General features: G+C 39.2%; 1 protein-coding gene and 1 long non-coding RNA gene across 5 annotated transcripts in view; one reads left to right on the forward strand and one right to left on the reverse strand.

Moving 5' to 3' along the window:
• Optix (optix) overlaps positions 1-14,942 on the forward strand; it is a 47,569-nt gene extending 32,627 nt beyond the window's left edge. Inside the window, exons 2-3 of one of the 4 annotated variants that reach the window (XM_072898900.1) lie at positions 13,242-13,640; positions 13,916-14,942. In XM_072898900.1, the coding sequence (XP_072755001.1) occupies positions 13,242-13,640; positions 13,916-14,297 (781 nt within the window). In that variant the 3' untranslated portion in view covers positions 14,298-14,942. Of the gene's footprint in view, positions 1-13,241; positions 13,641-13,882 lie in introns of all 4 variants that reach the window. The other 3 variants (XM_072898901.1, XM_072898897.1, XM_072898899.1) reach the window with 3 other exon arrangements.
• LOC140669246 (uncharacterized) overlaps positions 1-18,817 on the reverse strand; it is an 81,679-nt gene that overhangs the window by 18,172 nt on the left and 44,690 nt on the right. The window lies entirely within an intron of this gene.

The raw sequence follows: 18,817 nt of genomic DNA on the forward strand, positions 1-18,817 counted from the left end.
TCCCGTCTTCTTCCCCTCGCTCCCCCTCGCCTCCTCACGTCGTCTGCGCAATCGTTAGTCTCTAACAACCTGGAATTTCGGTCTCGCCACGTAGATTATAGCGACAATTAGCGCGGGGTATACCGTGACGAGATTTCTGACATATTCTTCCCCCTCGTCGTGCCCCTCCGCGTCCGATCGCGGGATAAGGGGGCGAAGGAGAGGGAGGGAAAGATACGACGGCAGAACCGGATGAATGTAGAGGGAGGGGAGGCTTCTGACAGGCCTCCATATCGAAAACTGGTAGAGTGTATAACGAGGAAGCGAATCGCTTCTTGGCAAAAACACCGCGAAGTGCTACGGCGCGGCTTAATTGCTTAATCAGACGTAGTAAATCTTGCGACACACAGACATTTATGGTGCGCGATGCGATACAATACACAGAGGTTTCTCTTTCTCTCAGTGTCTTTTATCGCATCTACTTATTTCTTTTTCGCGTTCTTTACCGCGATTAATAACCAAAAATAAAAATAACCAAAATACTTCATAATTTTTCAAACATGTGTGCACGCAGACATCTAGCGCTCTTCTCTTTTTATTCTTAATCGTGCAAAGGTGATAGACTACTACGTGAATATATAATATTTCGCGATTTATCGCAACGCGTGAAATGATATGTTCGCACTCGTATGTCTCGTTGATAATATTTGCATAATTAATGCGCTGAATGATTATGTAGCATTAATATTTTAACGACACGATTCACACATTTTATGCTTTTCGCGTTATGTTTCATACGCTCTCATGACACGTATGCGAGATTTTTTCGATCATCGCGACAATCGAAAATATGACTCGATCATGGATACGAGTCAGCGATTATTCGCAATACAAAGCGAGAATTTTAGATTTACTTTTGTTCGACGGACGCTAAAAACCGATCCTTCTAGTAACACGACGCTCGTTTGTGGTCTCGTTAAGAGAACACCCGGTATATATTAAGGGATAACCGTAACCGGTGATGTAATGCAACACCGCGGGTCCTCCTGATCCTGAGCCTTGAATGAGATGGTATCTCCGTAGTTCTGCACACGATGCGTACATTCGATGCGCTTATACCTGCCCGCAGTGTATTGCACGCATGTATGATGCGTGTATTATAGTTGGACCAAGTATCGGGTGATCCCGGGTATGCTTTACTTTGGAAATAATGCGCGGACGATAACATATTCGATGTGTGTTTAATATCGTTTTTTTGCAAAATTATCACACGCGTCATCTATATATCTACGTAACTTGAATATGGATTATCTCTGAAAAGATCAAGCAAGAAAAATGCAAAATTTTAATTAAATCTTTGAATTTCGATATCGATAAGTACATTCATATTTTGCACGTTAGCGAAAAATATTCTATTTTAAATATTTTCTTAAAAGTAAATTATTTAAAATATTTATTCCTTTTTCTCTTTTTTTTTGTAAATATTTGAAAGTGAATTATCAATCTCTCATTTTAGAGTTGTACGAGATATGGATAATCTCGTCCCCCCGAAAACATTGCGTGATATGTAATAAATTTTTACATTAAATGAGCTTCAAACTTTTTGCCAGACCGACTGTCTGGCGAAAGAGTTTGTTCGCGCGGATAAAATTTGAAAAATGATTTCGCTCGCAACTCGTCCACAAAATACGCAAAACATAGCGTGTCACGTTATCGACGTTACAATTTTTACATTTGAATTTTGACAATGACAATATCCGCCTCGAGCTATGAAAGCGTTACCCCTATCGCGCGCAATGATATCCCCCTAGTCGGTCACTGGTGCATGAAACAGTTAAGCATCGACAATGTAAGCCAATCAAGGGGTGGGTATATAAGGGGTGTATCAGAGAACGGGCCGCGGTAATCACCCAGAATTGCGTTAAATTTAAATTTTTACTCCTGCGCCCCCCTAGGGCTTCGCATCTTGGTCTTTTGAACCTTGGCAGCTCGCTAAAGAAGATGTATCCACGAGAAACGTCAAGAGAAGAGACTTTTTGAATTTCAATCTCACATGATAAATCTCACGCGTAGATTTCAAACATAAAACATTTGGCAATTACATATATTTTACAGTAACTCAATAGGAATTTATCAAATTTTAATGTTTGTTTAAAGTGTTTGTTTAAAGTATTTCGTGACGAATATAGCTTATTTGTAAAGTAGAACAAGTTGAAAGAAAAATCATTAAACACTTTTGCAAGAATTTGATATTTTTTGTTTTCACATAAATACAAAATTATGCGTTTGTGTGCGGAGAAGAATATAAAGAAAAACATTTCACGTATTTAAATTTGGGAAAATCTGACTTGAACTATGACAATTCGCCGTTTATAATCATTTCTGCAACATACCCTGAGGCACGAGCTCCAGTTAGATTCCCTTTAGAGTGGCTTGGCAAGAGAGCCCCACGGGGGTCTCGAGAATATTACGGAGCAACAAAATAATAACGCGCGCGGAGGCGAGGAGAGGGAGGGCGGGAGGGGAGGGGCGGACAACAGAAGGGACGGATGCAGGGCCAAAGGCGCAGGGGGAGGGCAACGGAGTCTAGGGCGCAGCAAGCTAAACACACACGACGACTAAAAGGCTTACGGGGTAATTTGCGACGGCTTAAGGCCAGGCCAATCTGATCCATCCTGCGTATACACGTGAAATCTTATACCCCAACCGCGGCGTATATACGATGTTCTTCGTACCGAAGGAGACAAAAAGACACAAAGACGGAAGAGATAGACGACGTGAGGAGAAGAAAAAAGTTACGATGCGACTAGAAGGAAAGAAAACGAACGCGACGGGGAGGGAGGGGGAGAAGAAACTCTGAAAAACGATACAACGATAGCGCGCTCAATGAGGCCTCCCGTATACTTTCTCTCATTTTTTTCTTTGCTCTCCTCTCCTCGTTCGTTCTTTCACGTTCGCGATCACGACATCCTCCCGACTCTCGATCGCGATGAACACGAGCCGCGGTCTTCACGGGCTGTCGCGCAGAATTTGGACGGCAAATTTTTTCTCTGAATATAGTTAATTGAGCGTGCGCCGCGGTGCAAGCGAAAAGTTACCGGAGGTTGTCTCCTCTTTTTACGCACTTTTTCCTCTTCTTCGTCGCCGTTCCTCTATTCAGCGATATATATATCCATAAAAGGATATCTGCATTTTTTTTTTTTTTTTTTAACTAGGTCTCAACAACTTTCTTATTTATGTTATTTTCGAGATAATAAACATTCACTGCCTTTACTTCACTGTTTATACTTTTTTATTTTAGGCAGGTCTGTTATGTGATTTTTTCTATTTGTTTATCAAGATTTATATACAGGGTGTCCGGTAAAGATTAAATCAATATTCGTGAGCAGATAGCGCGCATTAAACTGAACAGAAAAGTCATATACACCATTTTGCAATTTTCACAATAATTATTGAGAAATTTATTCAAAAATATCGACCAATTCGCGCAATATATTAGCGCTCTGCGAAAAGAGACAGCCCGCTGTCACGTGGTCGCTAGGAGCACAACGAGAAAAGACAATCCACTGTTACACGGTTACTACGCATGCGACTAGCGACCGCGTGACAGCGGGGACTGACTTTTCTCGCCACGTGCTAATACTCACACGAATTGGTCGATACTTTTAAATTAATTTCTCAATAATTATTGCGAAAATCGCAAATGGTAAAGGACTTTTCCGTTCAGTTTAATGCGCTCTACTTGCTCACGAACGTTGATTCAATAATAACGTTAGCTAATTAATTATATTTTTAAAAAAAGATGAAACATCGCAAGATCTTCGCTATAAAAGCGATGTTAAAAACGTTTAAATGAAAGTAGGTACCTATTCATATATTTTCTTTTTCTTTTCTAACAATAAGTAGAGCTATTTTTGTAATGCGAAACGAGGAACCCTAAACCGCCAGTTTCTTATCCGCTTTTTATCGCACAAGAAAACAGACTATTCATCCGGGCCACAGAGAATTTTCATTGACCGCGTCTCCATTCCGAGCGAAATAAACGTCTCGCGATAATTCGCAACGCCTTCAAACAAGATCGTCGATGGAGACAGAGTATAGGGCGAGCGCATCGAACGAAAAAGAAAGAGAGAGAGAGAGAGAGAGAGAGAGAAAGAGAGAAAGAGCATATTTCAGGAGCAAAACTTAATTTGCCCCGAAGTGTGCCACGGGACTTGAATCGATTCGAGGGCCCTCGAACCTCGGAGAGCCTCTAAGCGACGGCGCGTGCCTCAATCGGATGCCATTGAGGTTTCTCTGCTCTCCTCTCGTCATGCGATAATTGAGAGGCATCGATTGTGTAGCGGCTCTTTCGATCTCGTCCTGTTTCCCCGAGTTTTGCGAACAGTTCAAATTCGTTCCGCCAACGACCACCTACAAAGTAGCTCCTCTGAAATACACTCCTGGGTTACATAGTAAATGACTTTGCTTGGAAACTATAAATGAATATAGGTTGCACACAGAATAACTGTAGCAAATAGTAAATTGATCCGAAATATATATGTATATGAAGAATTCTTTTTTAATAAGTTTAAGAATTATACGGAGATCAGGACACTTTGCAAAGATGAGAGAAAAAGATAAGTGCAACAGAGAAATATTTTAACCGAAGAATATATTTGTCTTCATTGTTTCTGTCTGTATTTTCTTCAAGTAATTTTCCATTTCAATCCAACGTGAAAAGCAAGTAGATGAACATCGTAAGTTCTTCTAACTCTCTCTTCCCCCTTACTGCTCTCTTACTCTTTCTCTCTCTGATTCCATCTACCGCGTCACCTCGCCTGACAAAAAGAACCCTACGCACACGTTTAGGATACGTTAAGAGGCCCTTCACGGTGTTTGCCGGCAAACACCCTTCGTTCTGGCGTTGCCTCGATGGCGCCCCTGCTACCTCATGAGACGAGGCATTCGTCCCTACCGCTCTCGCGCACACAAACGGAGTCTGATTACATATTAATTATTTACCGAGCGATTTCTGATGTACGTACCGACCGTCTCCTTCGGAACGGGTCATTAAATTAAATGAAACGCCGAATTCCGCAACGCAGTGTGTCCCCGTGAATATTCACGCGCGAAATACTCTAATTCTAACGGCAAACTGAAATGAAATTTAGCGTATGCGATATGTACTGAGAAAATTAATCTATGTCTCTAAACACGTTTCCTTACTGTCAAAATATATATATCATTCATCGATTATAAAGATTTTCTAAAAACATAAAGATGGAATAAAATTAAACTAATTTTAAGTATTCATAAATATGTCAAGTTATTATTTTTTTTCTGGGAAAAAAAATAATTTTATTTACAAAAAAAACTTTATATATTAATATAATATTTTCTATAGTTAGTTTGCTTAATACATTCTATAAGTGTTTTTATCCGCATTCTTTTAATCAACTGTAAAATACTTGAAGAAATAACTATCCGATGTGTGCACTAGTGCGTCATGTAAGATTCACGGAAGCGAACAAAAACAAGGTCCGCAATCAGTGTAAAGCCATGCAAAACGTGCCCTTCCAATTTTAAAAGCACTTTAGCTAGCCAATTACGGACCTTCGAATCATTAACCTGTCGATCTGGCGATCGCTCGGACATTTAAAATTCGCGGAAGAAAATACATTCTCAAGTTTTATTCTCGTTTCTCTCGCTCCAGTGCGGATAACATTTTCCAGTTGTACAGATAATTTTTCGGAGAATGGGACCGAGGATAATTTCCGTCAAAGATGAACGTATATACACACGGGCTGAGAGAGACAACGGGATTAGTGCTGACCACGTATTCTCGTGAAATATTAGGGTCGGGATTTAATTTTCGGAGATTTTTCCCACGAAGAATGCCCAGGAAACCGGGTACCTCGTACAAAAGCCTGGGCAAACACTCAAAATGTCTACGCTCCTGTAGGAAAATGTTTGTCGTCGTCTCTAGTCAACGAGCGCATCTTTCGAAAGGGAAAGAGAACTTTCGCGTGGTTCGCTAATGCGATAGGACTATTGTCATGAGATCGTAATGGCGAATTTAAAAAGTGTAATACGATTTAAATCTACATTGAACTTTATAATGCGTTTCATATAACTTGCATTTATATTTTTAAAATATTTTCCGTTTAATGATAATTCTGTTTAATTAAAGTTTCACATTTCTTTTGTACATATTTTTTGCTCAGACTGCTACAAAATGAACTGTTAATATTTATCTAGAATATTTATATCGAGTAGTCAAGGCCGCGATCAATGTTACTGCCTATGTATAACATACAGATTAATGAATTGCAAAATTAATGCGATAGCTATCATGTCCCATCGTTAAGCTATAATTTGAATAATATTAAATTCAATGTATATGTGAATCAATGATGTAATTCGAGTAACTTGCTAGTAGCTACGTCTCAGTTATTAATTACATGTCAAACGATAACGTATCGCAAAATTATACTTTTCGATTTACAGCAGATAATTAAGTTCAATATAAATATGTCAAGGTAACATCAATCAACATAACCACGTGTATAATTTTGATGCAAATATATACAAAATGTTTCGTTAAATAATATAAGTAGCTTGAGCATAAAGAAAATGAAAAAAGAATTACATACGTCGATCTACAAGACAAGTTCTCATTTTCCATAAAATGGGTCGTGAAATGTTCCCCGTCCCAAACAGACGAGAAATTCGCTTAAAAAAAAAAGAAAAGGAAAAAAACGCTCGACTATCCGCCCGATCGCGTTTGGAGCCTCGGTCTCTCGAGACAACTATCGATGGGTATCGGTTTTCAGTGGGTGTGCATCGTGCCGACTTAAAAATCTTCACAAACATATATCGAGCTCGCGGGGGCTGGCTACGCGACGGCGGAACAAGTGAGGTCGCCACGTCAGTGGATACTCTTTGTTCGCGGGCAAACATTTGCCCGGTTTCTCAGAGCTCCCGAGACAGAAAGGGCGACAGAAAGACGGAAAGAATCTGGCCTGTCAACCCTGGGGGCCCGGCTAAAGAAAATGCAAACCGCACTCACTCCTCTCGTCGGTACAACGCGCCCGTCGCCGTCGCCGTCGCCGACGTCGTGGCAAAGAGACGCGATGTTGGCCCGGATAAAAATGTTGCAAATCATGGGCTACCTGTCCCGCTGATGGCACCGCCTCGCTGGTCGTGCCGCCACGTGAAACATCTCCGACGTAATGCGCGAACCAGACCCCTCCTTTGTCTCGAACGTGCGTTATCCGTCTAATATTAACCTTGAGATGCGAAAGGATGGCGCGATAAGATGCATAAATATGCGGATGCATTTCTCGTTTTGTCTGATAATAATAACGTATGATACATGTAGGATCTGATATATAACGTAGAATATAATTTTTTATGATAATTGATTTCTTGTTGACCACTGCACAAAAGTGTAAACAATTATTTAATGAGTCTGATATTATTTTCTTTACAAAACCTTTTTTTTGCAAAATTCAAGATAAAACTTTGTAACTGGAGAGGAAACATTCAAAATCATTCTTTATATAATCTTTTTCGAGATTCGATTATTTTATAATTATTTTAAATATTTCATTACAATAATCTTCAATAATTTCGATAGATATATGAATGGAATATATTTTTCTTCAGAGACATAAGCGAGGGAAGCAGAACGACACGAATGAAAGATTGAGAAAGAAAGAAAGAAAAAAAGAGAGAGAAAGAGAGAAAGAGAGAGAGAGAGAGAGAGAGAGAGAGAGTAAAGAAAGGGTTGCGATAGAGCGAGAAAAGAATTGAGCATCGAGTTCCGAGTCGAGCAAGGGCCCGTATCGTTTTAACGTCTCTATTAGCGGCTATTAAAAATGAGCTAGCGTCGAAAAAAAGAAGTTGAGAAACGAGGGCGAAACGCAATAAGAGCGGGAAAGCACGAGCACAGAGGAGAAAAATAGAAAGAGAAAGAGACACGAGGGGTTCGCGTAGTATAACCTCCCTTGGAATCGCGAGACCTCTGTTCACATACCGTCTCTTCCTCGTACCGGTATCCAGTTACCTTTTGTGGAGGACTTCGCATGGCTCAGATTCTCGAACGATATGTACTCTATTGTGTGCAACGGATATTTAGCATTGGTACGGGGTTGGTCCGAACGAGGGGATGAAGGAGGGGAGGCGAAGGCGGGGAGGTGGTCTCGTACCGCGCACGAAATCCATGGTGTCCCCTGACACGGGGGGTAGATTCTGTTAAAATGATATCCCTCGTCAGTCTCTCGCGACTCTTAAGATAGATCCGCTCGCGATATCGGACTGAAATCGATCGCTTTTTTGCGTTGTAAAAAAAAAAAAAAAAAAAAAAAAAAAAAAAAAAAAAAATAAAAATCATAGGAACTCATTCATTGAGGTGGAAGGATTGGGTCGGGCATTTACTACTTGTAAGCCGTATCAGGATTTCAACTCGAAAGGTTGAGTGGAGCAAATAATATCCCGGCACTGATTCAGCGAGTTATAAACGTGCTAGCTATTCTGTTATACATTGTAAATCAAAGTTCAACAATTAAGACTACATTACTACATGCATTTATGCGATCGATAAATAATTAATATTAGATAATAAGAAATGATATAGTCATAATGATGTATGTCGTACTATTTTGCATGCTAATTCTTCAACGTCAATCTTCCAAGAACACTCATCAGTATGCTATATGCGGGCAGCACCGGCACGTAATTTGTCGCGAGAACCACGAGGACGATGCGACGGCGACGGCGACGGCGACGGCGACGGCGACGGCGATGGCGACGGCGACGCAATTTCTCAGCGTAATTCCGAGTAATTCGAATAAAGCCGGGACACTTGTCTTCCCCCGGGACAAAAGCCGCGCACCTTTCACCGCGTGTTCCTCGATCGGGGATCAATGGAGAGCTACCAACGTCGGGCACAACCATCTTGCGCGTAATTACAGTAGCTTCCGTCACGGTTTGAGCCCTGGTCATCGTACCCGTGCATAATACTTTATAATATACGGCGGGATTCCAAAAGTGACTCGTCATGCGGCATAAATACTTTAACGGCGGCAGTGCACCGTCCTCCTCCTCCTCCTCCTCCTCCTCCTCCTCATCCTCCTTCTTCTGCCGTTGCACCTGATACTTTCCCCCGACCGCGCTGATGAATTTCTTTTTTAATCACCGCCGCGTCTCGCGCCGAAAGTACAACGTCACCTGTTGGCCTTTGCTATCGCGCCGGTTCTTTTCGGCACTGCAATTCGCCACGCGAATCCGCGCGCGCGAGAGCGACGCGTAAATGCATAACGAAGTGCGTACAAAATCGTTTTTAGTGCAAGCGGAAAAGCGAATGTACCTACAATGAAGAATCGAATTCGTTTCGCGTCTTATTCTGCCAATTCGTATAAATATTTTTGAGCAAAAATTTCTGTTTAAATAAATAAATAAATAAATAATGTTTTAATATAAATACAAAATGATAAATTTACAGTAAATGTGAGAGGATAAACGCGGTCATCAAATTATCTTTTTTCAAACTTTTACATTTACGTAACGATATTAACAGGCACATTTTCTGGTCTATTAAAGCTTTATTAGCTCTTATATTGTCTCATGAACGAGATTATCAGAGCTAAGACAGTTTTAAAAAGTTTGTTTACTCTGGTCGGAATACTAATTATAACGGCACATGCTTCATTAATCTTTTTCCGAACATTGATGGGCGGAAAATTTAATGCCAAGGATAGGAAACTAGCGCACATAATTCGATCGTAAATTATTCTATAACTGCCTTTTCACCGAAGATTCGCTTTTAATCTGCTTTTATATATTCTGTATTTGCATTAATATAATGGAAATATTTAAAATATATTATCAACACATAAAATATAAATTCATAATTAATTTCTGTAAATTAAGAATTAAAAATATACTGATTTAATGAACTGAGGATTATAGGTCGCCAGACTAAGAGATGATTAAATGTAATATCTAACTGCAACTATTATATATATATATATATATATATATATATATATATATATGTATATATTAAAGAGTGAAGATCAAAACTAGCTAAATCAAGCATAACATATATTCCGAGTTATAATAAAAAAATATTTCAAGTTTTAGTTTCGAAGACAGCATCTCAAGCTACTCTAAAAAATTTAATATTTTAATTTCGTATTTTTGTTTTTTTTTTTTTGTAATTAAAGACATCATTTTAGGTGATAACTTAGATAAAATTGATTATATAAAAAAATCATCGAAATAGAGAAAGCGCAGCAACAATATAAACAATGTTGTTGTTGTTACAAGTATCGAAAAACTTTCAATTTGTCACTCATCAGAACGCAATTAACGCAAACCACGGTGTAACATAATTCGCAGTGTAAAGCTTTAATGCTCCTTTTATGCATGCCGAAAAATTGACACCCGAGTCTCTGCGCTTTAATGCCACGACATTAAGACGATCTCAATGGAGACGATCGCTGTGGAATACCCGTGTGGGATGGGGCCCCTGGTACATAATAAGTCGTACCGCCTCGTGCGGGTATCTTGTGAAAGGATGAAGATAAAGGCCAACGGTCCGGGAGCATAATTAAAACGCGTCGAATGTCTCGCATATGGAGGTGAAAACATGAGCGACGAAGAGAAAGGCGAAGGCGTGGGTGAGAAAGAATAAAAAGAGCAGCGAAAAATGCGAAACTCCGTATCACCGTGACAGGAAACGATCGAAACAATTTAAAAATGCGTTTAGAAAAATATGACGTATTATATAAACTACAAGTTTAAACTGACGCAAAAATAAATGAAACCCAGTATAAACAGAAAAAAGATCACAATACAAAACACATGTATAATATAGGAACAGTTATTAGATAATAAATAAAAGATGAATAAATGAAAAATTAAATATATATAATAAAAAAAAAAAATTAAATAACTAATGAGAAACGGAATTGGATTTCCATGTAAAAGCAAAGTTTTTGAATTACGTGTTAACAACCGCTCTTATCTTTTGTATCAAGATTATGCTCTCGCAAAATCAAAATTGAACGGTGCGTATTCACAGTCGATTATTTCATTATTCACGAGTGTAATTCAGCCACGACGATCAAGTCCCGATTGCATTGGCAAGAGCATGACGCTATTTCATCTGATTAACACACATCGCGTACCTTTTTAGCTCTTCAGCATACATATTACGTATGCCTACGTTCTATACTACGTATGATCGGAGATTATTTCAACGCCCTGTCAGAAGGATTCACTGGTTTCCGCGCGCGCCGACGTGTCGTATTAATCTATCCGGGTGTGCCATCAGACGCAATGAAAAGGAAGCTTACATGAATATTCACGTAGAATCATAAAATGCAAGATACATTCTCATCGTGTTAATTAAATAACCTTGAGGCGAAGATTTCGCGAGCAATTAAGCTGTCGCGAAAAATGTCGTCTACTTTAAATTTATTTTATAATTACACAATAAGCACGAGTCGATAGCTTAACCAAACGTCGTACGAAAAAATTTAACTTGATAGTGAAAATATTGTTATAATGTTGTCAGTTGTCTTTATAGATAAAAAGAGTTAAAAACTAGCGATATATTATCGCGACCGAGATCGATCTGCATCTCGGCAAGGAAGGTGAGTGGTTCGCCTCGAACCTACCATTCGTCGCAATCGGGTTTTTTTTTCCCCGATCACGAGAGAGAACGAACAATTCGACGTTTCCGCCTCTCGAGGAGGCGTTACCGTGGTAACAGTACGGGCCCGACTCGAGACTCGATTAGCAAAGAAAATACGAGAGGATCTCGGAAGCCCCGCTACTAGGATCGATCTGCGGCCGAAAGGCTTTTAAGACGACCGCGACGTCTCATTGTCTTTAGCAGAATGGCGAATGATTTTCGCGTGCGCTCTTCATCCTCATGAACCACCCCCAACGGTTCTTCTTCCCTGCCTTTTTCACGAATCGATAGACAATAAACACGATCGCGTTCGCTTCCAGAGTAGCGGATGTCTTTGACAACGTTTTCCGGCCGTTTGTCACGCGCGATCTTAACATCCGTATTTTTATCGCGAAACTCGAAACACGAAATCGGCCGATAATAGTTCGATAAGATTGATTATTAATTGTAATTTCGTCCTATAACGAGCTCATTTTAATCTAGCAATATCGAGGCAATCTCAATTCCTTAATTGCTCCTGAGAAGATGCTTTAAACTTTAGAGGATGCTTCTTAATATCGGCATAATATGTACCTTCCCGTCGACGAACCCATGGTTACGTTACGCACGGTCATTCGTCATTTCTGCGTATACGCGGCGCGCGTGTGAAGTTTACCGTGTTTTTCCGTATCTATTCGTGATCTGCCGAGTAATGAGGTGGATCTCTCCTTTATGCGAGAACCGTCGTCAAGAATCGTCGTTACTCTCCCGTGAATCCGCGGCCTCCTCACCTGGGAAGGATGAACGCGCTCATTAATTACGACCGCGCTCTCCGCGGCGATGACTGGAGAAACAAAGTGTTTTCAGCACCGCGTGCACACATCCACGTGTACATTACGTATGTACATCCACCCCTACAGTGCTACCTCTAAGCGAAAACGAATTAAAATTCCCACCGCGACCACACGCGCCTTTTCACACCGCGAAGCTAACCAGAGTCTAAAGTTCAAAGTTCAAATAGCTAACAAATTCTTTTTTTCTCCTTTTTTAGCCAAGAGTTCTCCTTTGTAACAAGGTGACAGAATATTAAAAAGATATTTTGTAGAGTTTGAGGCATATTCGCACGAGCAGCAATCTCGACTATACATACATGTATCGCAACTTCTAATATTTTAAAGCTAGATTATCTCGATGGATTATATTTTTTCTACAAAATATGATAAATAGAAGATAGAAGAGAGAGAAAGAGAGAGAGAGAGAGAGAGAGATAAAATTTGAAAATGATATTACTCAATTATCAAGTTTATTTCTCTGTTTTTATTTTTTTTATTATTATTTTCATCTTTCTCTCTCTAATTTTGTTTTTTATTTTTTTTTTTTTTTATGTATTATATTTTCAGAGATCACTATTACTTTTCTCTTTCAAAGTTAGTTCCCATTACTATAATTCCATAGCTATAATTTCCTCTATTACTTGTTTCATTCGCTAAGAGATATCAAATAATTTTATTCGCGACAAGCATCTCACGATTTTTAAATTTTTCATCGAAATATCGATAATATCAGTTAATAATTGCAAATTACGGATTATTTGCAGCAGAATGCAGCAACAATCAGGCCAAGGAAACGGAAACGCGCGACGTACTTTGAGTCCGGGGCCCGGAGGTAGCAGCAGCGAGGACTCCGACATTTCCCTCGGAGGAACTTCACCGCCGTCGCCGAGTTCCTCGCCGCCACCGAACCACCAACCGTCCCCGGTCCCTCTCGGATCTCTTGGACCTCTGCCACCTCCTTCCTTGAATTTCCGTTTCGATCCTACGCAACCACATTTTCGATTTAGCCATACAACAGCTTTTAAATTTCCACCAACGAACTTCCGATTCGGACCTCACAGTCCGCAGCCTAATCATCCGAATATGCCGGGTGGAGGGATTTTTAGGTTCGCCGAGTCCAGCCCTTTTCAAGCTGTAGGGCCCAGAGGTGACCCAACATCAAGGTAAGTTTTAGTAATTGACTCTTTCGTCACGAGATTTTTCCTTCTTGAAATGTTATATTGTTTATATTTTGTTTCGCTAATATTTTTGAAATAAAATTTATTATCAATTTAAATTATTTATATATAAATATATATCTCAAGATATTGTATGTGTGTATATTTATATACGTATATACACATATTATTACAATAACATGTCGCATATAATAGATCGCGATTTTGCTAAACTGTATTTTCTCCAGAGAAAATGCAGTTCTTTCTCTGTTCTATTACAGATTGCCAGATTCATTAGGGCTACCACCGCCAAGACTCCATCCGCACGAAGGACTGTTACATCATCCACATCCCCAGCACCAGCTGTCCGAAGGGATATCCAGGATATCCGAAACGTCGCGACTATCCGACGGCGGGTTATCTCGCCTATCGGACAGTTTATCGGAGGCCCACAGCCCGCCATTGATGGCGGCGAATCTATCGGTCACCGGTCCGTTGAGGGTGGCTGTACCCAGCCCACACACCCCCTCCTCTCGAGGCAGCCCGCCACCCCGTCAGCCGACGCCTCAGGGTCAGTCCCAAGGTCAGGGGCTGATAAGGGTTGCCACGCCGCCGCTGCCGAATCCGCGACCGCAAATCCACAGACCATTTTCGCCCGCGTGATACGATAAGGACGACGAATTGGAAGATGCCATCGGCACGGATGATCGTCTGACGCCCAAAAAGAGCTATCGGTGCGATAACGTCGCGAACGAACGCTTCGAGGTGTTGTGAAGATAGGAAAGTTAATCGATCATGCATGATAATCTGACTTTGGAAATGGCTCTTCATGAATCAAATCGACAAATCGCGAGATATGAAAAAGATTTGATTGTGTTTAGAAAAATTACTAAGTGTGAACGCGATACGATACGACTTTCCGGAGAACTGTTCGTAATTTTGCGAAGACTGAACGTGACAAACGAAATAAAATCGATAATATATTTCAAAAGTTATCGCACAGAGATTACTCAAAGATAATTGTACGGTGTAAACTGCAAGATGGCTTTCATCCGCGACAACATCAATCGGCATCATCATCGGAAAGCAGAGCCAAGGAGAGTTTAAAAACGATCGACATGTATGCGAAGATGAATCAACGATATCAATATGTATCAATATGTAGATACATTACCGAAAGTTTTGCTTGAAAATTTCGAAAGGCTACTACGCTGTAAATCTCTTAGTATTTATGTGAATCTATTTGATGATGCATGGCAATACAATTCACATTCGAAGGAATCATTTCTGATAACGCTCTTATAAAACGCGAGGACAACATAGACGCTTCGAGAAGTGAGTGCGAATTCATTAAATAAGTGCAATCTCTCGGATTAAAAAAAAAAAAAGTCAATCGGTCAGGGTGTGTACATAACTTTCGTTAGATGTTCCCGACATGTCCGTTCGTCGATGCCCAAGAACCAGATGCAGTGAGTCTCATAGTTTTCAAATAGCGCCGCTTTCTAGTTGATATTCTCTCTATTCGTAATAAATAGTCTCCGAAATTAATTCAAGGATGTTCACAAAAGAAGCAAAAACTTTTGAAAACATTTATTTTATTATTACGTTTACTATAAATTTATTTATTACATAATGTAATAATAAAATATTATTTATATATTTTTATGTTATATTATATATATTTTATATATGTATTATGTTATTACATATTATGCAATATAATAATATATAACACACATACATATATACTTTCCGTAAGCACGCACGGATATTTTATGAAAATACAACTACCCGCTTTTAAAATCAGCTTTACTAGAGACAATAAACCACATATCTAAATGTAAGATGTGGTTATTTTAAAAATGTCTCTGCCATTTCATAAGAAAACGCATCTAAAAAATTGTTTCAAACAGGCGAATTTTACGGTTTAACAAAATTTCTTTCAAAATTACAAAGTTTTTAATATTTCAAAAACATTTAAAATTTTTGTTCAACGAAGCTATAATCTTTCTTCTATATAAATCAATTTCTTTCATTATTCTGATAGTATTTACTTCTTGTGTGAAAATCCTATATTTTGTCGACATCGAAATGCCGTAATGGCAAGCCGGCCCAAGACGTCAAAATGAGAACGCGATAAAATTCCAAGTTGAAATCGCTACGGTAGTGGACTCTCAGATTCTTAGGCTGGCATAAGATGGCCAGATATGAGAGATAGATCTAACCACAGACGCTATGATATCAATATTGAAAAATCGAGAAATATCGTAGTCGCGGCGAATATTCAATTAATATTGAAGAGCAGCTCTTTCATTATCCTTTTATAAAGTAAATAGAATGCACAATGTCTTATGTATTATTACCGTCTGGATTATTGAGATTGCCTAGAAAAATCTCACACCAAAACTTTGTTCAATATTTCTCTTCTTAATAACTTTCTTCATTCTCGTCTAAAAGCCATTTAATATATCAGAGAGTGAAAAGAATATTCCAAATTGTTATTAAAACAAATTAATAAATATAACTATTTTTTTCTTCTTCATAAAAACTGCACATTTTTTACAATTTACAAATCATACTCATTCATAACAATAATACATTCCATCTGCTTCTTTTGAAATTTTATACCAAAAATTATTTTTATTTACAATTTTTACGATCCATTTTTTAAAATATGATTAATATGTAATATCTTACATCATTTTATTATTCGGACCTCAGTTATATTTGTAGCATAATTATTTATATGTCATTTATATGTCAAAGTTACTCATGTTATTAATATAACTGCACATCTGTTCTGTTGTATTATATCATTATAATTCCTCATTATGAAAGTTTTATACACTTTATATAAATATAGCTACAAAAACAACTCTGGTTTAAACGAGAGAAGAGCACGACTTATTCTGTAGCAAAATGCGAAATGCAAAACCAACGAGCCACCTACGCTCCCCTCTTTCCGTCAATTCTCACCTTGTTAGATCAAATAGAAACTAGCGACATTGTATATTTCATTAATCGCCTGGCTCTTTGGGGAAAGACTTGCGGGAATAAAAAGAGTGTAAAAGAGAATTTCGAGGCCGGTATGGCCAATCGATCTTATTAAGCGCGAGACGATAGGACCCTCACGCTTTCGCCCTTATCTTTGTAGATAGACTCGTCTAGCGAAATTCTTGTATAATCCGTCTTATAAATATGAACATATTATACAGTACGTATATACTATACATACAAAAAATATACATATATATATATATATATATATATAGTATATATACATGTACTATAGGTAAATTTACTAATTTACCTAAAGACGACTATCGATACGAAATTATACATATATAAATATACGAAGAACACAAATGAAGCATTATTATTATTAATATTATTATTAATATTATTATTATTTGCGCCTGTACATACGTTCGCGCGAAAATATATTAACAGATTATTATGACATTACAACGGACCATCATATGAGTATTTTGTTCGCATCCTCGCATCCATTATACGTCCTGTCCCATCCTGACTGTTAAACGAAGTGGCAAATTTCGCGCTTAATCCATGGAACGTGTTAAACACATCGATGCATTAAAATGGCTTAACATTTACGCCATGCGGTTCTATAACATTGGACACGCGATCCTATAATAACAAATCGCAAATACAATCCACGTTGTTGTACGTAATATATACATATTTCTAATAATGAAAAACTGTGTGCGTGTGCGTGTGCGTGTGTGTGTGTATCGATATATATACTGAAGAAGGTTAATTATTATTTTATTTATAAAATCTCTCATTAGCAATTTCTCATTACGTTGGCGTGTTGTTCTACGATTAAAACGATACCGCGCGAGAAAGTGCACGAGACCACGTCGTTGCTGAAATCATCCGTCCTTCCCACAGGTTCGCACGTCACACGCTTCCACGCCGGAACGTCAAAAAATTGCGGAGTCATCGGCCGTTAACGATCTTAGAGTCGTGTCCAGACGATCTTTTTTCGTCGAAGGTCAAAAGCGAGGGAGAGTCGAGTCGGGCAACGAAACAAACGCGAGTTAGAAAGAGCACGATGAAGGAAGGACAGATTATCGACGATGCGGTGCGACGAGAGAGAAATAGCAACAGAATGCGCAGAATAAAACCGCCGACGGGTAAAAGAGAGAGAAAGAGAGGAGGCAGATAGAGACAGAGAGACTAATATAACGGGAGAGAGGCAGACAGATAAAGTAGTTGCGCGATAACACGGCGTAGGCGGGTGTCGCTGACAAAATGAACCAATCGCCTGGCTTGTAACCGATCCCGCGGGTTAACCAGGAACCAGGGAGCATCGACCAAGGCTCTCCCGAAAAGCCGATATGCCCAGGGCGCACGCCTAAGCTCACTCTCGATGTCGACTCCACCCTGCTCCACATGCAACCGCTTCCTCTCTCTCTTTCTCCTACTTCCACCCTTCTCTCTCTCTTTCTCTCTCTCTTTCATTTTCCTCTTCTGTCGCGCACGTCGACCTCGTCTCTGTCTCTCTCTCTCTCTCTCTCTCTATCTCTCTCTCTCCCCTACATCGAAGGTGCTTGGCAGCTGGGTAGATTTCCAGACACGAAGATGGAGCCGTCGGGATGCGGGGAATGGAACGGATACGCGCGGACTTTTACACTGCGCTCTCTCGACTTCGACTCCGTTGAGACGGCTTTCAACCCGGTGACTTTTAAGAGATATTACGGGACTCGTGTCTGTCGCGGCGGCGTGTTATTTCTACGATATGTTAAATCAGTTTTTTTTCTCTCTTTTGCAAACATTGCACGAGAAGATTTTAAAATGACTACAGTCATAAGATGTATTAAATGAATCAACAACTTGGGAAACAAAATTTAAAGACAATTTTTTTAAATACAGGTATACGCGTGAGCGAGTGTTTTTCTTTTTACGTAAAAGATAAGATTTATAACGTAACGTAAAAAAATCAAAATTTCAAACTGATCAAAGAGTCTGTATACGTTGTCGATCAATGGTCGAGTTTAAATATATCTTTCAAATAAAAATTATTTTGCCACGTAATAATCATTATATAAACACACACGTCATATTAGAAAAAAAATCAATGAAAGAAACGTTGAATAAAACAATTGTATTTTTCTGATCTACCTCATCATATCGACAACAATTTGACAACAGAACGGCAG

This window comes from Anoplolepis gracilipes, chromosome 9 (assembly GCF_047496725.1).
Source record: "Anoplolepis gracilipes chromosome 9, ASM4749672v1, whole genome shotgun sequence".
Lineage (NCBI taxonomy): Eukaryota > Metazoa > Arthropoda > Insecta > Hymenoptera > Formicidae > Anoplolepis > Anoplolepis gracilipes.